The 16,185-nt window shown below is 31.8% G+C and overlaps 1 protein-coding gene across 1 annotated transcript in view; it reads right to left on the bottom strand.

The window, feature by feature from the left end:
• LOC134233990 (uncharacterized) overlaps positions 1-16,185 on the bottom strand; it is a 79,238-nt gene that overhangs the window by 47,148 nt on the left and 15,905 nt on the right. The window contains 15 exon segments of the mRNA XM_062716049.1: positions 390-953; positions 1,987-2,022; positions 2,712-2,759; positions 4,581-4,619; positions 4,716-4,751; positions 4,902-5,278; positions 5,600-5,783; positions 5,923-5,964; positions 10,261-10,320; positions 10,444-11,031; positions 13,748-13,786; positions 13,874-13,915; positions 14,092-14,658; positions 15,147-15,179; positions 15,584-16,159. Coding sequence (XP_062572033.1) covers positions 390-953; positions 1,987-2,022; positions 2,712-2,759; positions 4,581-4,619; positions 4,716-4,751; positions 4,902-5,278; positions 5,600-5,783; positions 5,923-5,964; positions 10,261-10,320; positions 10,444-11,031; positions 13,748-13,786; positions 13,874-13,915; positions 14,092-14,658; positions 15,147-15,179; positions 15,584-16,159 — 3,231 coding nt within the window.

Genomic DNA, 16,185 nt, shown 5'->3' on the forward strand with positions numbered 1-16,185 from the left:
TTACTTGTCATTTGTTAATACACGTGAAAATATTAAAAGTTACAGGTTGTAATGTATAGCGGGTTATTTTAGCGGTGTGCTAATTTTGGTTAATTTTAGCGTTTTGATAGTAGCCCGCTGAAATTTTAATCGCTAAAATAGTCATTATTATCTATATTGTTTTTTCTGCGAAGAGCTGAAACCAGTGTCTGCTAAAATAAATGACGCCAAAATTATTGATATACTTTTGAGCAGGCAAAACTTCAAGTTTTACACACGCCAAGAAAACCTGCTATACGGCATTATGAAGATTTCCTGTATATTGTATGATTCATATACTAATTTTTTTAAAATCAAATATGGAAATCTTTTTAATTTAGATATAACGGAACTTACTCATTAGTACTTACTTTCGCAAATGGACTGGAAAATAGTCTTGTCAAGTCCTTCAAGTTCATCGAAGTTTTTCACAGCGAAAGCATTAGTAGAAGGTGGAAACGAGGCTATTCCATTAACCTCCTGCATATCTGACAGCCCAATTCCAATGGCGTATATATGAATATCTTTCTCTTTTGCATCCTTTGCTTCCGTAAGAGTTCTTTGACCGTTGATATTGGAAACTCCATCTGTGATCACGATAGCGATATTTGTAACATCTACTCTATCACCATGCAAAGCAGTGAACATTGTTCCATGCATTGTCTTCAACGCATCAGCAGTATTGGTGCTTCCATATCTCCATGGAATCTCGTCAATAGCATCAAGAACGCTCTGCTTGGTTTTATATTCATTTAAATGGAATTCAACGTTGACAACAGTACTATACGATAATATTCCTATTCGAACATCTCCTTTATCTATTTCCGCTGAATTCAAGAATGTCTTGACAAATGCTTTCATCTTATCAAAGTTGTTCTGCCCAACACTGGTTGAAGAGTCCAGAACAAAAATTAGATCCACCTTTTCACTACAAACTGAAAATGTAGATTCAACTTAAAAGTCTTAATTTCACTTTCTAATCTGGTACTTTTCTTTTCCTTTTCAATTATTATTTTTCTTTTATAAAATTTAAAGACTTGAATAAATCATGTTCGTGACATTTTAATTATCCTTTATTATCATTCTATTTCCTTCTTTAAATAAGATTTGTAAGGAAAGTGTAAAATAGTTAATTCGAAGTTTTACAAACAGATCAGAGAAGTTTAAAATTAATTTGACAAAAATCTGAGTTAACCATAGTATCAAAGTTTTCACTAAAGCAATTGAAAGTTTCAAACATTTTTACTATGAATTGAAAGTTGAGGGCTCTTCGGATGAGACTTTAAAAAGCGGCAGGCGTTTGCACGATAAAGAAACCTCACTGCGCAATGGCCCTGAGTGCCGAGTAGAGGTCAAAATTTGAAGCCCTTCATCGGTATATGGTGACGTCTCTACAGGAGTGAATAATTCTCGAATGGGACGTAAAACAGCATACAATCAATCTACTGTAAGAAGCATGTCAATGGAATATGAATCTCAGATGACGCATATTAAATATACTAGACAGATAGAGTGTACGCCGCTACAATCTGCCATATCCATACCAGAACGTGAGCAACCATTGTAGTAAACAATAGCCTTTTTCTTTATTTGATTTCAGTCCTTTGCAAGTTGTAATAAATTACAGAGGATCTCAGTTCTGTTGAAGTTGTAATAAATTATAGAGGAGGACATTTCATTTAAGCGCTGTTGCATTGACCAAGAAAAAATGCGTTTGGAAATTGTCATGGTATAATTGCTGTTGGTATGCAAGACATTTTTTATCAAACCAACATTTGTGTGATGTATTATCTCTTCATATTTAAACATTTAATTATACTAGTATGCTCTGTGATAAGTTCATGTGAAATTTAGAATGTGTATCTGAATATTTGGATAAACTTTATATTTCATCCTCGCAGAATCATTTATTGCTCAGAAGAGTTTTAATGATTAATTAATTCATACATTTAAATGTTTTCATACTACCTTTCTGTTTTGAAGGTCCAGTGGGTTCAGAAATTTCTACAAACGAAAAAGTATTTCATGACATGACTAAACTTATACATTCTGTCATGTAATATCTCTTGCTTCGTTCATTATTTTCCATATAGGAAAAATTAAAAATTTATATCCATACACTTAACATAGAAAATAAATAATGACAAACACATAAAAGTGTTATTTTTACATACTGGACTTCTAATCATTTTAAATATCACACAAGTGTGCTTCTTAAAAACTATTTCTTTAAATGATTAATGGGTAGCTTTCTTTAAATTATAAACATTTCACGAAATACTTAGTCATACAAATATCAAAAAATGCTAGTTTCTTGTAATTGTAGAAAAGGAAAATAAAAAATGATTGAATCTAAAAATTAGTTAAACCATGTTACATGTACAAAAACGTTTAAAACGAAATTGCTAGATAATGTTAACTTTTGGTGCAGAAACAGTATTTTACTTCAATCAAATCACTTATACACGCTGTAAAATGAAACTATACTCTGACACGATGCTCTCGAGGATTATTTCTGAAGAATTTATAAAATAATTCATGCATGAATGGCTCGAACGTTTAAACAAGTTACTTTTCTTTCCAATTCTTTGCCTTGACCCAGAAACACTCCACAGTAACTTTTGAAGGAGATATTTGATTAGGGGTCATAATAAATGCTGAAATCAAAATATGATTTGAGTGCGCATGCTTACTTGAAGATGTGAAGATTGTAGGTGGAGGAGGAGGTGGTGAAGTGATAACTGAAACAAATCAACCGTGAAAATAAGACATCAACCGTGAAATTAAGACATCACTGTAATAAATCAACCGTTAAAATAAGACATCACTGTGCTCTAGTTCATGACTGCGCTCCAAATCTTTATTTTTCATGTATAATCAAATTAATAATTTATTTTCTTATTATATGAATATTTATGAAATATAATAATTGTTACCTTAATTTACTATTAAAAATATTTTAGTAAAAAAGAAGTGAATACGGACTCAAATAAGATTGTTTCATTACATATATCTTTTAAAGCTTTTAAATTTTATGTTTTGAAAAATATTACTTACCTCAAATCAAACCAAACTGATTTTGTGTTAGTACCAAGTACAACAAAGGTGACATGGTAACAGAAAACAACAAAATGTTGCAAACCAGCCCATTTTGCTTCACAATACAAGTGCATTTGTCTTAAAGATCTGATTTTTTTTTTTAGAAATTCTTTTGATCGACACCTTAACAGAATAACTCAGAACTAATCAATTTTGAACTTTTTGTGCAGAATAGATCGAATTAAGTTTTTTTTTAAATAAGAAAATTTAAAAATAACTTTTGGTTCGTAAAATGATTGGTTTGTTTTCATGGCAAAAGTACAAGGAAAAACCCATAATCATAACTGTAAGTCATTCAGTGCTCACACCAATACATTAAAACCTGAAATGTTTTTAGAAATTTAAGGATACATGTACAAAAGTTAAGTTACAATATTAGTACGTTAAAACAAACAATTGAACACATAACAAAATTGAACTAAAATTTTACATTTATGAAATCAGTCAACAGGATAATGTTGAAAATTTCATTTTTCAATTATCAATAATACAAGCTTTCTGAAAATTGATAGTTGGGCAGTACGTTACGTCAAGTTAGATATATCACGTCATGTTATAATCAGCCCAAATGTCCAATTATAATATGTAATTCTACAAAATGCTGCCTTTTTCTCCGTTTTTTTTTTCTGACAATTATCTTCATTTTTCGCTCATATTTCAAAATACTACCCATCTTGCCATGTGATGTTTCAATTTCAGTAGAAATGTCAAGAACAGTTTGTCAGCCGACAGCGTCCATTAACGCTTTTAATTTGTCTTACGTATAAACAGAGCCTCTAAAAAGCGACCACACCTTTTATCAACATCCATGGAAGTTCTATTTTTCTTAAAATGCCACTGGAAAACCAGAAAGCCTATGTGCAAAAGACTTGCCGAAATTTGACATTATCTAACAATTAAAGATGAGCAATAAATCATCAACTTATAAGCTAAATATCCAAAAAATAGTAAAACTCTCACACAGGTTTATATATAACAACGTAATAATGACATAATTTTCGTTTTATATACCTCATAGTGCCGTTTAATTATTATTTCACGAATTCAGAATTTAAATGATAATAAACGCGTTAACAATTCCAAACAACCGTTTCTATGGCAACTGCCATAAAATTACTATCGAAGATATTTGAAATGTTTTTTGATTTAAAATATTCATCAAGTGTATATTTTCATTTGTAATTTTCAACCAATTCCACTGAATAATAAATAAAATATGAAGAAATTCCACGAACTTTTGGATCAACCCTCGTATATTCAGAAATGTTGATTTTTAGATATACAATTCGCAGTAACATGAATAGTTTATAACAGAAAGCGATATGACATTTGTAAAATTATTATTTCATAATTAAATACTAAAGTATTTCTAAAAACTAAAGAAAATGCAAAGTGCCCGATTAGTGTAGCCATTTGATATTAACACAGGGTGCAAAGGAAAAAGAACCACATCCTATACATACCATACTCTTGTTGCGGTGGTGTTGTAGTTACCATTTGGTCTAAAGAAAAATTAAAGTATGAAATGATTACATGCTATTTGAACCATTTTTTTAAAAAAAGATTTAATTAAATTATTAAATCAAGTAAATATTTACCTTTCAAATCAGGAGTCACATCGGCTAAAGTCCGGACTATAATAGAAGAAAACAATAAAATAATTTCTAATAAAATTATACCAGAAACTTCTAACAGATGTTGGAATATTAAAAATTAAACACAGGATTATTTGTGTCTATAAAAGTATCATGCATATTTTCAATTACGTCGTCATAATCACTCACGTATTCTAAGTCTTCGCACAAGTTCCTCGCTAATTCGTGGTAAGCTTGAGTATTCGGAAACACTTAAAACATTATCTGGAGTTGATGCCAAGGCGGCCGGTTCATCTTTAGAGTTAGTTCCGACAGCAACACTGAAAATCTCCAATAGATCCACATCTTCTAGTTTTCTTTTCATTCGGTTTTCCATTAGGTTATCAGAATTAACGGTGGATTGTTGGTCCGTTATGAAAATCAAGGCTTTGGGAATTTCGTCCTGCGGGAGAATACTAGAAACTGCGTCAAAGACTGTAGCAGCGTTAACTGTCCTTCCCGCTGATCTCCTCTCGCTGTCCACCGCGTAGTCAATGAAAGATAGCAAGTCTCTTTTTGTTATCGATCTGCAAAAAATAAATAAATAAATAAATAATAATAATAATAAAAAAACAAAGACAAAGAGAGGAGCAAAAATTTTAAATTAAAAAAGTTACAGCTGAGAAATTTCTTGTCATACAATAATCTACAGACAACTGGGAACTGGAATAATAATTTCAGAAAAAAAATAGTGTGTTGGGCTTGAAACACTTTACTAACTGGCCATGGTGACGGTTGGTCTTGCATAGTATTCTTTTTTATTATGATACTAAATTATTCAAAGATATTGGTCCATACACATTTTTTTTGCATTTGGATTTGAGAATATCTAGAATCTTTAAAGGTACCTGGAAAAGTTGAGATAAGTTGTCGCTTGATCGTTATATCCTATTATAGCGACCTTCAGTTTTCCATTTTCGGTATCCGCCCTGCGCAGGACATCATTAAAGAACTGTTTCAATAAATCTGCCTCGTCCGTTTGTACCGCTGATGACACATGGAAGGCAAAAATAATCTGTGCTTCGTCGCCATCTAAAATTAAAATTATGTTTTTAGAAAAATCTATCAAAATAATATCGGATGACACTGCATCCAATATATTTGTAAACAAAGAATATAGATTTTTTATTAGAACAAAAAAGAATGCTTAGATGTTTTAGTACCTACTTACTTCTTAAAAGGTTTCGTTTCAGAGATTTTTGCTGTTCTAAATCTAAAAAAGATAAGTAAATACAAAGAAATGAAAGAAATATTGATGTTGTTCAGAAAAAATTAGTATTTCAGAAGCGGTGAAACAATGTGAGTAGTATTAGTACACAAAATGTGCGAACCTTTGCAACGAAATGGAACGAAAAGTCCCAATGACTTGCTGATGTTGTATAGTGAATTATTATTGTTAACTATAGGACGATATATTTGTTTTGATATTTGGAAACGCTTGTGAAGATGATTTGTTGCATTTATGATGGGCTCTGTCATTTTAAAAGAGATACTTCCGCTCCTTATCAGCTTTCGACTGGCCGTCCCGTTGATATTTTTTAAAACCTTCGCGTCCATTGCAGCGGTGTAATTGAACATATTCGACTGAATATTGCATAAAGTATGTACAATCTTTATTAATATTCCAGGCGCATCATCATTCATTGGATCTAATAATTCAAAAAGGTTTGATGTCGAGCTGTTAGAAAACGTTTCCCAAGTATCATTAACTGTTTTTAGTAATTCACACATATTTCCATCCTCAACAGCTCGCCCTATTGATGCGACCAGTTTTTCGGTAAGGTTGTGAAATCTGATTTTCGCATTTTGACGGTTAGTGCCAGAAGGGTGGGACAATTCAGTCCCAAATATAAAACAAGCTGAAAATTAGGAGAACACTGTAAACAAACCGGTTGAAAGGAGTGTCCTGATATGAAGAACAAAATAACAAGTTATTGATATACTTACCAGTACGTTCAAAAGCACTACCACCTGTTCTTGTATATATATCCCTTTCTATTTGTGAAGAAACTGTCCTTTCTAACAAAGAATCAAACCTGTTATCACTGGTACTACTAAATTCACTACTTTTTGTTGTTATAATATTATATATAGATTCAGTAGTAGTGGTTAAAGTTGTAGTTTTGAGAGAAGAGAATTGTATAGGGATTGCAGTTGTAGAAGTCTCTCTGGGGAACGTTTCTTTAATATTGTCATATATCCTGTTATCCAATATTTCGTTAGTAAAATTTATGGCTTTTTCTTTTGAGATTTTATCACTTCCACTGATGACATTCCATTTCGTTGAGGATTCATTTATTTCTTTTTGAAATTCAGTTGTGACATGGACCTCTGGAGAAGCTGAGGTAGATGTGTCATCAATATCTTGTGAAACTGTTCTCACAGTCTTTGAAACATCGCGTGTTGAGGACGGACGTTGGAGTGTACTTTGAGAGGTGTATTCAAAGTTTTCTCTTCTTGTACTTTCAGAAGATTCAGTAATGCGTGCATTAGACAATGGCGAAGTTGTAGTTGTGACGTGTGTCTGAGCACTGATCTCGGTTCTACCTGTTGGTAAAAGGTTATCTTGTGTTACTTCTGTCTGGATATTTGTGTTGGAATCGACAATGATTGAAGTCTTAACTTCTGTTACATTTTCAGGGCCGGAAAATGTAGGATATATTCCTTCAGTGGTTGCGTTTCCAAAATTCGATGCTATAGAAGTGGATTCATTAATTCTATTTTTCACCGAAGTAGATGCATCAGTTGCAGAGACTTGCAAATTTGATGCTTCAATGTTTTGATCAGATATAATTTTCCATGCGGTTGGCCATGGAGTACTATATGGTGTGGTACTAATGGACTTCTTTCGCTCACCTTTTTTCTTTTTTTGAACTAAAACAATAATAAAAACATCAGATTAAAATTTATTTTCATATTGTGAAAGAAGATTAAGCTGTTATTTTTACCACAGTGTAAAAAATTATCAGAAATGGGTCAACATTACAGATATCTCTTGGTCTCACAAGGAGTTTCAATATTTGGGCTCTTATAAAATAGAAGTTAATAGATCACTTCCTCTCCCAAAATTGTTTTGCTATGAAGTCTAAACCTATAAAATATAGCAAAGTATTGATTTACTTTTACAATTTTCTGATTTTCCCCTTTGTCACTCTGTAATCGCAAGACATTCGATATTATGCACAGCTAAACATTTAAGAATCGTTAAAAGATATACTTACAGAGCCGAATATTTCGCACAACAGGTTTTCCACTCTTTTTGTAGATTTGTAAATCTTTATACGATTTCACATCATAGAAATACTTTTCAAGCGGTCTACTTGCAATGCTTTCAAGTACTGCCTTATCTTTGAGAGCAACTGGAATGATGGTGACTTCGATTCCTTCGTGTTTTGCATCACTAATTTCCGATTGAAGGACAGAATGATTTCCTGTGGGATTCATGTCGGTTAATATAATCATGATCTTCCTGGCCTTTTCCTGAAGGAAAAGTTCTCTTGCTTTTGCAACAGCTTTTCCCAAGTTGGCAGAGTCAAATCTCAGTTTCTTTGGAGTTTTTTTGATTCCCTTAATAAGGCTTTTCTTACTAAGGTGATCTCCGAAGTTAAAAACTACTGTTGGTATATCTCCATAGACAATTAAAGCGACTCGCACTCCGTTCGGACTAATTTTTGCTCTTTTAACAAGTTTGATCACGTATTTCAAAAACTGTCTCTTAAAGTTCCTTTTGTTAACTCTAGTTGATGCATGTAAAACGACTGCAATATCTGCAATGGAATCATCTAGAGGAAAATAGAAAAGAAATCTAATTATAAATCAAGATTCAAATCGTAACCTTCATCAAAAACATAAAGAATGAATAAAGCAGTTATACCTTTATTTTGACCGATTTTGTTCAAAGTGTTCAGTTGAAGTTCTTTAGAGTCAGCGTCTAAGTTAAATAAGTTTCAAATACAACATTTTGCTTTTTAGAGCCTTGGCCAGCGCCGAATGTAAATCTAGCAATTTTATTTCAATCGTATGGAACAACGAAACCAAAGGACTTTAACAAGCACCTGCTACCTTTTATGGCAAGCATTGTACAATACCCAGACCTGCCCAGACACAGAACTGACGTCGCTGTTATCAATTACGGAAAAGATGTCACCATCATTAAGCTCACCTCTGAAGAAAAAAATCTGTTATTATTAGAATCTGGTTATTAGCTGTCTTAAAATTCTCCAAATTTCGAAAAGAATTCAGCGCTTCTTCTACGGTACACAAAAATCAAAGTAACGTTGATAAATAATTGATAGTACTTCCTTTAAATTGTTGTATAATTGATAACAACTTATTTAACTGTTTAAAGCACATTAATACTAGATAATAAATTTAATTTCTTTTTTATATATAAATTCTTAAATATTTCTTAAATTTTTCTGACTTACCCTAAAAATGCTAGAGCAATATAGCAAGACCGGAAGGATTCGGATACTAGGAGCAGGCGCAGACACCTAGATAGAAATTCATTCTCTCCATTCGCCTATTCATATTCTATTTGCATCGTTCCTACTATCCTTGTTACGAAAAGCATATCTTAAGCAAAGGCTATTTACGGAAGAACTTATATTTCTATGAGATAATTCGTTCGCAAAGGTTCTATTCCTTTAAATATATAGTGCATTTTTCATGCAGATATTAAAGAGGACTTTGCTAGTTTGAGCGTGCACAAACAGTTAAAATAAATGTAAATGAATTTGAAACTCATAACAAGATGAAAACGTTCCACGATTTTTTACAAAGATCAATTCGTTGCTTGTTATATATACATGTTTAATAGATCTATAATCTTTTATTTATTTGTGCTAAAATAAGAAAACGTACATGCAGCAATAACGACAAAAGATGCCCTTGTGCACATGAGTTTTAAAAATGAAGCAATTAGAATACTCAGCATTCATAGTACCAATATTGTTGGACATTTGATTACAGCTTCATGCAATGAAATCTTCAATTGTTTAATTCATGTACCATATATATTGAACAGTAAGTTAGGCCACATAAAATCAATAGTGTGATTCTCATTCTATGTTGATCATCCGTTTTATTTCATAACTTTTCATTAATTGAACTAATGTAGTGATAGTAGTGTAACAGTGCCTTTGATGAATTGAACTTTTATACCCCCCTTTTTTCCTATAAAATTTGTATTTGAAACAATTTCAATTCCAGATTCTTTGTCAAAAAAGTAACCCGATGCCTATTTGTTTTTTCTTTGTGTAAGTTAACTATATTGACACTGAATTCAGTTATCTCAATTGCTTTTCCTTTTTAAATCAAACTAAGATAATTATGACTTGTACTGAATATTCACAATATTATATTGGTTCGATCAAAATAATAATTTGTATTCCTAGTCTCTCTATTGGATCAGATTTTCTTTCCCAGCTTCTCCATCCATTATATATGTGAGGAATACATGAGAATCTGATAATCAATTTTATGTGGACTTACCAATTTACGTACAAACCTGTGTTTAGTCCAGGGGCTGAGGTGGCGTGAGTTGTCTTCGTGGATTTACGACCTTGAACTGTATTTTAAGTAATTTTATCAAATAACACTGATTTAAAATGACAGGCTTATATGCTTTAAATGTTCTGACTGTCTTTTTCATTTATTTTGATATACATTTAGATTTTAGTTTTAAACTTACGTGCCCTAATTCCGTTAACAACATTTGCCAAGATATCACTATTTGAAATGAGGTCTTTATACTGTGTAACTGACTGGAAATAATTTCCTGTTGGACTACTTGAAATTGTCTGCAGCTCCTTCCGATCGGCTTTTTCCATTCCAATCGTGAAAATCGACGTTTTAGAATCTCTTTTTAACCTATTAGCCTCGTCTTGGACGGAATATGCTGACTTTGATGACGCCATATCAGTTATAAGGATAATGGCAGTAGGAACCCCTTCCTCTGTTCTCGAACCCTCTTGCTTGGTAAACAATTGTGTTCTTACTAAGTGTAAGGCATCACCTAAGTTAGCGTTGCTGTTTCTAACTTTTGGGTTGCTTTTTCTAATGGCTTTCCGCAAGTCTGACTTTTTTAAGTATTTGTTAAAGTTAAATAGAATCTTTCCCGACGCACCATAATTAACTAAGGCAACCCTAACTTCTCCAGAATCTATTCGAGCTTTTGCAAAGAGATTTGATATAAAGTTCAGCAATTTGTGTTTAAAATCCTTTGCTTTCGTTTTATGACTTGCGTGAAATACAACAGCTACATCTGCTTTATCGTTACCTGCAAAGAGAGAGAAAAATAAAATTACTTCAGTTAGCAATAAATTTCATTAAAAATATATCTAGAAGTAAAACCTGTGCATGTTAAACTATTCACAACACTTTCATACATGGTATTTGTGACTTTAAAATTACTTGCATTTTACGTTTATAACCATGTGAGCATCCAATTCATGTAATTAAATATTTTCCGAATGCACAATTATACAATGCGTTCATGAAAAATGAGTACATTTAATATTTCTTTTCAATGCGTTTTATGCATACTTTTGAAGGGGCAAAAGATTTTATAACAAGAAAAAGAAATACAGACATGTTTAATAAGATTGCATATCCAAACATAAAGGTATATAATGGTATAAAAAGAAATATTCAAGGTGCAAAAAGAAGTTTATAAATACTAGTCTGACTATAATAGTGGCATAAATTTCAAGCAGGTGATGTCAGGTTTCCTTATTTTTGGTAGGTTTTTTGTGAAGTCGACCCCAGGGCAAGGGTGCCGCTAAAAAAATTTCTAATTTACTACATCCTAACCTATCAAAAACACCCCAGGCCTGCCCTGAAGGACTTGATAAAGCAAAAATCAATGCTTTTATGGACAAAATAGAAATATGGAAGTAAAGTTGTAAATAATAAATTTGAAGTATCAAATACAAATTTAAAAATGTAGAGAGAATTGATTTTTATGAGTTTTTTCCGGGGCAAATTCTTTTGTTAAAGCGAATACATCCTTTAATTTTATTCTTTTTTGGCAATCTTGTTGTGTATAAATGAAAATTATTAAAACTATAATCCAGAAAATTCAGAGTAGAAATATTCGAAAGCAATACATACACACAGTATATTGTCAGTCCGTGCAGTGTGATGAGCAGACGTTAACAATTGAACGCATCCGGTGAATCGTTAACATCAACGATAACAGAGCTCGTGCCCTGTTTGAAAAAAAAAACTGTGTACGTTTCACGGGTGTGATCAATTTGCTAAACTCTGTACACAACACTTAGCGCGGAATGAGGATACTTGTGAAGGGGGTTTGCTTTCTAACATTTCTACTCTGAATATAAATATTTTTCTGGATTAAAGTCTTAATATTTTTCATTAATGCACAACAAGATTGCCACTTTTACTAAGTATTAAGAATAAAAGCAATATTTGTGAGAGTGCAAGGTTGTGTCAATCAAACCCACCCAAAAATTTAAAGTTTCAATAACTTTAAGATGAACTAAGATTTTTAATATATTTTTGTGTGAAATGCTATTGAAATATAACTCGTTATAACGATGCACTTTTAAAATAAGATTGCATATCCAGACATAAAGGTATATAAATATATAGGAATATTATAACGCCCTCCTTGTTAAGTTTTTTTTCAAACACCCCATGCCGTGATAAAGAATACTTCATAGAAATATGGAAGGTGACAGTCATCATAACAGAGAGAAATTATGAGTGGCAAATAGGGTCCTTATATTATCTTTTTTAGAAGAGTCTATACAGTTTATGAACATTATTAATCGTAAAATTTAAAACTTTTTTTTTTATCTTACTGGCTCTAAAAGTATATCTATAACTCTTCTAGGTGTTTTATCCTTTTCATAGGTTTTAGATTTTTTTTCAATTATTTGCCACTCATGAAAGAAATGTATATTTAGGAATCAAACATCAGAACCATGCAATATCTATGTTTCAGTCTATTCTTTACTTTATGTTTACAAAATAGAAATTCAAGAATATATATATGAGCTATTACAGTATAAAATACTTAATATATGTAATAGAAAAACCTCCTAAGATGTTCAGAATTTCTCATTAAAGATTTCATTATTAAACAATGAAGGCAAAGGTATTACATTGCTTATTTATTATCATATTTTGCAAATGAATGATTAAGCAAATGATTTGTTATATAATAAACTTTGCAAAGCTTTATTTTTTTTTAAAGCAAGACGAGTTTTTATTTTATTTTTTACAATTGTAACGAAGCACATTCAAAGACGAACCACTTTGACGATTAACACGGAAGTTTCATTAGATCATGTTAATTATATACACAGTGTGGGTATAAAAATACATTGACTTTTATCTTTAAAAAATTAAACTGACGACATGAATCATAGAAGCTGAGAATGTTATAGAAATACAAATCATGCATGCATGCATTTCAGAGAAACATGCAATAAAGAATGAAATTCAGTGTAAATTATAAGTAAATACATGACATCTATTTTTTTTCACTATAAACTGTCATAAATATTCGTTTCAGTTTACTTTTTTCAGACTCACAATCAGATTTGACTAAAAGACCGGCAACGGAGATGAAACTAGTTAGGAAAGCGAAGATTTCAATATACATGTACATCAAAAGAATTATGATTTATTTCACATAGTCATTATATATTTTAATATATGTGAATCAACATCTACATATTAAAATTTAAAGCAATGGAAACTTCATTATCACCGACATTGATCTTCCAAAGTCTTTGTAAATGTCTAGTCGTCTAGACGAATAGGACAAGTTTTTTTGCAATATTCTTCTTGTATCGTTTCTTATCATGTCATATATGACATAATAGAAATTCGCATAATAAATTATCTGAATTATATTAAGAGAAAAAAACAAGGGGGTATGTTTCCTCTCCGTTACAATGCCTTGTTAAATATTTATGTCAAACGGCTACAAGCAAATTCCTCATCCTCTTCTTCTATATACTTACTATCAATACCGTCTGTAATTTGTATGTCAGATGTTGATTCTGAAAGGTTAGAAAAAGAAAACTACCCAAGAACCCTTATTGACGTAAACATAGAAACGTCATTTATTTCACCCTCGCTTTGCTTACCTTCATAAACGATGCTTGGTGTCGTGCTTACAATTTTATTCACTAAAAAAGGAAAAATTTCGAATGAATTGATACTGTTAATAAAATGACATTTTATTAAAGAAAGGAGAGGTATTCAAATTGAACATCACATTGAAATGAGACAATCTTATTAAGATTCAAATGAAGATAGCACAAAAGATATAGAAAAGCCAAAAAAAAAAAATAAAATGACGCACGTGAAGGAAGTCTATTTTGGATTTCTTGCAAGACAACAGCGAGCTGAGAAGCATCGTTCAAAATGAAACTAAAGGTATGAGAATCAGAGAGCGCATTCACTTCATCCTTATTGTATAGATTCAAGCCCACTCCAATCATTGTAACTCCGCAGTTCTTCATTTCAGCTACACTTTGGGGAAATGCAGGGACATATTTGCTATCAGAGTTATCGTTCGTGATTACCACAAGCGTATTTGGAACATCCAAGCGATCACCTGAAGCTTCCAGAAAAATTGACGTGCGAACGACATCTAAAGCACCAGCTAAATTCGCTTCTTTAGAACCCCAGCTGCTAAAATCTATATTCAGTGCATTCAAAAGCTTTTTCTTGTTTTGTCTGTAATCATTAAAATCAAATATGGTGGTTGTTCCCATGCCGTAAACAAGAAAAGCTACTCTGACGTCATCATTATTAACGTCTGCATTAGATATCAGATTTTGCAAGAACTGTACCATTAAATTGAAATCACTCTCAGCTGTGGTGTCAGAGTAATGGAGAAGCAGAGTTAAATCCGTTTTATTACTTCCTAAAATGGGATATGAATTTAATTTATTAGTATATCTTTCTAGTATAAATGATGTTAAATCATATCTCCGTCTTTCATCATTAGGATAGGAAACAAATATAAAAAGTAATAATTTTCAAAATTTACAAATTCGGTTCCTCACCAAAAGAATAAATGTAGCTATTAATCATAGAGTATATGACTAAATGTTATTTGTAAGTGAACTAACTATCAAATTTATAAACTAATATTGATATATATATAAATGATATTGAGGTTTGTTTAATTTTTCCAAACGTATTTATTAAAATTCTAAGCACATGCAATAATACGGGTTTAATTAGAACATAAATGAGACGGATTTTTATCTCTAAATAGCTATTTCGGAAATCGTTAATCACCGCTTAAAAAACCATTGTAAGTGTAATTCTAATGAATATTTCCTAAAATTACAGTGGATTTTTAAAGATGTATAAAAAGCTACATAATCAGAAGGGTTTGGAACTAACCTTCTATGGGAGAAAGAAACGCCAGATGGGTTCCTGAAAATCATCCAAAACATGCAGATTAGATTTCTCTAAGGGCAAACATCAGCTGGGAAATTAGGAAAGAGGTCAAACACATATGAGAAAGCAAAAGGAAAAATAGGAATAATCTACAAAGGTTTAAAGGGAATCTAGCTACAATCAGCACATGGGGACATGCCTACATTATTTTTCTTTCAAAATATACCTGTGGCAGTTACTGCAGACCCTTCTATATCCTCATTATCATAATTATAAGTAGTAGTTACTATAAATAGAAACACGATCATTGTCAACTTGTCATTTTCACTAAATGTTCAGAAAATAAAAAAAGGGATGTAGAAGAAATCCATTGTAAAAACATAGCTTGATTAAACAGTTTGATAAAAATGTTAAAAATTACTGACTATATAAAAACTCACTTGAGCAAATTCCAACATACGCTAGGTCTTTGATTAAACTAATATTCTCCGATTGTGTGAGTTCATAAGTATTCTCCAAATAAGGGACGCTGGCAAAAGAGTGAATTTCTGTCATGTCCTTTACCCCTTTCGATACCACCAGTATGCTGTTTTGGTCTTTTAAAAACTGTATTTGTTGCGATGCTTCATATTTTTTTCTCTCAGAATTTCCTGTTGTTATCAAAAGGATAACATTTGGTGCATCCGGTCTATCGCCATAAGGCGCAAAGAATACCTGCCTCCGAAGTAAATCGAACGCATCTGCAAAGTTTCTCTCTCCTGGCGTAAAAACTGCAGATTCTATGGCCGACTTGATGTCCGCTTTAGAAGAGTATTTATCAAGTCTAAAATGTAGCACTGGACTGGAACTGAATGATACAAAGGCTACCCTGGCAGTTCCAGAGTCAATATGAAAATCTTCGACTAAATCTAATAGAAACTTTTTGAACTCGTCATTTTGTGTTGAATTGTTTATAGTTGTATCAAGTAAAAGCACTATATCCATAGGTTCACTGCAACCTAAGTCAAAGGGAAGTCCTTCTGTTGGGTAAAAAGAATGTTTT

The sequence above is a fragment of the Saccostrea cucullata genome, unplaced genomic scaffold (assembly GCF_032062105.1).
Source record: "Saccostrea cucullata isolate Sc308-1 unplaced genomic scaffold, CSIRO_AGI_Scuc_v1 ctg81, whole genome shotgun sequence".
In the NCBI taxonomy this organism is placed as follows: Eukaryota; Metazoa; Mollusca; class Bivalvia; order Ostreida; family Ostreidae; genus Saccostrea; species Saccostrea cuccullata.